The sequence below is a fragment of the Carassius carassius genome, chromosome 2, assembly GCF_963082965.1.
Source record: "Carassius carassius chromosome 2, fCarCar2.1, whole genome shotgun sequence".
NCBI lineage: Eukaryota > Metazoa > Chordata > Actinopteri > Cypriniformes > Cyprinidae > Carassius > Carassius carassius.
Window position 1 is genome coordinate 48,940,058 of NC_081756.1, and position 5,006 is coordinate 48,945,063.

Here is a 5,006-nt window from a genome sequence, read left to right on the forward strand (position 1 = left end):
ATCATTGGCATACAATTATAGTTTTTTTTATTAATACTTTTAATTAGCTTATATTTTATAACTTCATTTTAGTTAAAGTTGTAATTTTTATTAGTTATTGTATTTTTAAATTTTTTATATAACTATGTGTAATTTTCATTTAATTTTGTGATTTTAATGTATCAAGTTTAAATAAAACTGAGAAATGATGGCTTGGCAACTACTTTTTATAAAATTTTCTATTTTATTTTATTTCAGTTAACGTCAATTTTATTTAAAGTAATAAACTTTTTTATGGTTTCAGTTTAAGTTAATTATAATAACTGGTGTTTTGTCATTCTTGTTTTGTCATTTTTTAAATGTATACATAGCAACTAGCTACAATAAATCAAGATTTATTATTAGCATTCATTTTATTTTTTATGGTTTTAGTTTTAGAAACAAAAACAATATAATCACAAAATTATATATATATATATATATATATATATATATATATATATATATATGTGTGTGTGTTTTATTTATTTATTTTTAGCTAACTCTACCAACCCTGGTTTAAAGTAGCATTTAAATATTGCTTGTTCTGACAAAAGCGCCTCTATCCCGCAGGATTTACTCAAGCTTTAATTGGAGAAACAGGAACTCAAATGTGTCAGAGTGGTTTGTGTGTGTTGGAGATAATTGGAAATGTTCACATGTCACACATTGTCTCTGATCAGGGTGAAGAGGATGATGAGGAAGATCAGCCTCTGAGCCTGTCGTGGCCCGAGTCCAAACGCAAGCGCTTCACGTATCTCTTGATCCTGCCCATAGTCCTCCCTCTGTGGATCACGCTGCCGGACGTCCGGAAGGCCGTGAGTTTTTGTATGATGAGTGTGTGATGCAGATGTGAGCTGGGAAACACATGTAACCGTGAGACAATTCTCGTGCGTTTTGTCGTTAGAGTTCCAAGAAGTTTTTTCCCATTACGTTCCTGGGAGCGATTTGCTGGATCGCGGGATTCTCCTACCTGATGGTGTGGTGGGCTCATCAGGTAAGACCGGACAGGACAACAGCATCTTTATTCAGAACATCTGGACTTGGTTATTCCTTTGTTGGAGATATGTTAATGTCATATATATATATATATATATATATATATATATATATATATATATATATATATATATATATATATATATATATATATATATATATGTGTGTGTGTATGTATATTTTTTTTGTCAAACCTTGGTGAAAAGCATGCTTAATGGTATTGAATGTGCACATCAAATAATAATAATAATAATAATAAATAGGTTTTGTATATATATATATATATTGTATATATATATATACAGTACAGACCAAAAGTTTGGAAACATTACAATTTTTGAAAGAATTACTGTTTATTGAATACTTTTTTTCTGTATTTTTGATCAAATAAATGCAGTCTTGATGGGCAGAAGAAACTTCTTTCAAAAACATTAAAAATACTAATGTTTCCAAACTTTTGGTCTTTACTATATATATATATATATTATTATTATTTATTTATTTATTTTTTTTAAGCTACTTGCAGATAATATAATATTAATTAAATAAAAGTCTACTTAAGTGACTTAAAGAGAGACACTTTAATCACTGTTTCTTAACAAACTTAAGCACACTTTTAAATAGTGACCGTTGTAATGATGTCAAATTAAAAGTACATTTTTAATCATCATGTTTTAATAATATTTTGTCATGTTTTAAAGAAGTACACTTATTTTGATGTGTTAACTGTAAAGTACTTAATTAGCCTTTTAACTGTAGCATTATTCAATATTACATTTAAAGTTGCTTTATTTTTTTATAATTTAATAATAATAATTTTAATAATTTGCAACTTCTTGCAACTAATTGCAAATGCCACATAGCTTTTAATATCGTTTTTAACACATGCCATAAGTTTCAGTAGATAAGACATTAAAATATATTTTAGTTTATCATAAATGATTGTTAGTACATACATTCAGCAGTATCATATGTGACCCTGGGACACAGAACCAGTCTTAAGTCACTGGGGTATATTTGCAGCAATAGCCAAAAAAAAAAAAAAAAAAAAAAAACATTGTATGGGTGAAAATGATCAATTTTTATTTTATGCCAAAAATAATTAAGATATTAGATCATGTTCCATGAAGATATTTCATACATTTCCAACCATAAATATATTAAAACTTAATTTTTGTTTAGTAATATGCATTGCTTAGAATTCATTTGGACAATATTAAAGGTGATTTTCTCAGTATTTAGATTTTTTTTGCGTCCTCAGATTCCAGATTTTCAAATTGTAGTATCAAATAATGTCTGATCCTAACAAAGCATACATCAATGGAAATATTATTTTTTCAGCTTTCAGATGATGTATAAACACTAAAGGCTGGTTTTGTTTTCCAGGGTCACATATTTCAAAGTCAATAGATGTAATTATGCAATTACATAGAAAGCTGTACTTAAGTATTACTTAAAAGTTCAGTTTGTTTGTTTATTTGTTTGATGTGATGAAGTCTTTTAAATGCTCGACACAGCTGTGAAATAGTCTTCCACTGGCAGTGTGTTCTTGCTGTTGAGCTCAGCCCTATTTTTTCCGTCTGTTTATTCAGTGCTAATATCTCTGCAGGTTGGAGAGACTATAGGCATCACAGAGGAGATCATGGGACTGACGATTCTAGCGGCAGGAACCTCCATCCCTGATCTGATCACCAGTGTCATTGTGGCCCGAAGGGGTCTGGGAGACATGGCTGTGTCCAGCTCTGTGGGCTCCAACATATTCGACATCACTGTGGGGTAGACTTTGTGTTTCTATTTAAGAAATCAATACTTTTATTCGAGTTGATCAAAAGCGCCAGTAAAGAGGTTTATAATGTTGCAAAAGATTTCTCTTTTTTTCAATGAATGCTGCTCTTTTGAACTTTCTATTCATCTGTGAATCATCAAAAATAAAATGTATCACAGTTTTCACAAAAATATTGTCCAGAACAACTGTTTTCAACATTGATAATAATCAGAAATGTTTCTTGAGCAGCAAATCATCATATTATTATAATTTCTGAAGATCATGTGACACTGAAGACTGGAGGAATGATGCTGAAATAAATTACATTTAACAGATATTCAAATAGAAACAACATGGTAATAGATTTTGACAGTTTTAACTGTATTTTTAATCAAATAGATATGGATTTGATAAACATATAAATAATGTGCACTTTGTAATGTTAAATTAAAACTAACATACGTTTGAAATCGTTTTAACCATCTTTTGTAAGTATTTTTAATTTGATGTGTTGACTTACATGGTAAAACACATGTAAAATACTTGATTATCATTTTAAGTGTAGTGTTATTCAAGTCAACATTTTAAAGTTAATATATTTTTATATTTTAATACATTATGACGTACCAAGTTGCAACTTTACATCAATTACTTTACAATAAAAAAATGGCATTCAAGTTCAGCAGAAATGCAATGAAGTGGGTGAAAAATACTCTAAGGTTCAACTAATTGCATTTAATATCAATTTAAACTCTAATACATTTTCATTTAATTGCAAAGAACAACAAGTTGTCTGAAAACATGACATTCATTTCACATCCAAGAATATTTTAAGCATCACACAGTTCACTCAGTCTTGTTTCAGAGCTTTAGTTTCGTACATTTATGTTCAGAGCCCTAAACCAGCATTTCTTTGTTTCCCAGGTTACCGTTCCCATGGCTGCTGTACTCCATTATAAACAGTATGAGGCCGGTTCAGGTGAGTAGCAACGGTCTGTTCTGCGCCATCGTGCTGCTCTTCATCATGCTCCTCTTCGTCATCATCTCCATCGCTGCCTGTAAGTGGAAGATGAGCAAACTGCTGGGCTTCATCATGTTCCTGCTCTACATGGTCTTCCTGGTGGTCAGCGTCCTGCTGGAGGACAAGGTCATCGTCTGCCCCATCTCTATCTGACGTCCCGTCTCAGTTACACACAGCGGCAAGAAGCTAAACCGCTTACCTGCTGACTTTACCTCACATCTGTAGGCATTTCTTTACTTATGACAGAGTTCCCAGCCTCCTCACACTTCATCTATCGCCCTCTGTGTGTGTTTATGGGGTTTTACGCACTTAAAAACGTTTTAATATTAAAATTTGTATTAATACTTGTTTTCCAATAAAATATCTAAATGTCCTTAAAGAAGATAACGGAACTGTCTACTTGAGAAGCAAAACTCGTTTTCAGAGTTTTTTCAGATAAAGAAATTATTATTATTATTTTTTATTTATTTATTTATTTTCTTCTTTTAAAATCTATTTGGCAAAAATAAATGCAAGTTAATAGTAAAAATAATAATAATAATAATAAACAAAAAAAAATTATTGAAAAAAAAAATGTCTTTAGTATTTTGTCTTGTTTTCAAGTGCAAATATCGGAACATTCTTAGACTGATAAATAAATAAATAAACAAATAAATAAATAAATTTTGAGCTTATGTCAGTGTTATTTTAGTATTGCTGAGATACTATTATAATTTTTATTTATATTATATATATATATATATATATAATTATTATTATTATTTCAGTTTTGTTAAAGCTTGAGTGCAAACTAGCCCAAATAAAAAATATTTTATGATTTATAAAGTTAAGGTTTATTTTATGTCAAGTAATGACAATATTTTATGGTTTTAGTTTTTTATTTCAGTTTTAGTTTTAGATAACCCAGGTTTAATATAAATTGATATTTAAATAATCTTGTTTTTTTATTAGATTTTTTTTTATTTTTGAGATTTAGGGATGTTAAGATATTTGTGCTAAAAAACAACAAAAATACAAAGAAAATCTTTATGTATTAATTTATTTATTTGCTAGAAAACAAGATAAAAGTATTAGTCATTTAATGCTCCATTCATTGAAGTGAAATTGATTATATGGGGAGACTATGGTAAACTAGGGCTGTAACGGTGCACCAAACAGAGATTGGTCCGTAACTGAACACAAACTCTTGTAAAGAATCAATAC

General features: G+C 29.4%; 1 protein-coding gene across 3 annotated transcripts in view; it reads left to right on the forward strand.

Annotated features, from left to right (window-relative positions):
* Positions 1 to 4,313, forward strand: part of LOC132111384 (sodium/potassium/calcium exchanger 2-like) — a 42,385-nt gene extending 38,072 nt beyond the window's left edge. For all 3 annotated transcript variants that reach the window (XM_059518626.1, XM_059518636.1, XM_059518646.1), the window contains 5 exons: positions 702 to 836; positions 926 to 1,015; positions 2,627 to 2,793; positions 3,707 to 3,964; positions 4,003 to 4,313. In XM_059518626.1, coding sequence (XP_059374609.1) covers positions 702 to 836; positions 926 to 1,015; positions 2,627 to 2,793; positions 3,707 to 3,956 — 642 coding nt within the window. In that variant the 3' untranslated portion in view covers positions 3,957 to 3,964; positions 4,003 to 4,313. The remainder of the gene's footprint in view (positions 1 to 701; positions 837 to 925; positions 1,016 to 2,626; positions 2,794 to 3,706; positions 3,965 to 4,002) is intronic.
* Positions 4,314 to 5,006: the final 693 nt, after the last annotated feature.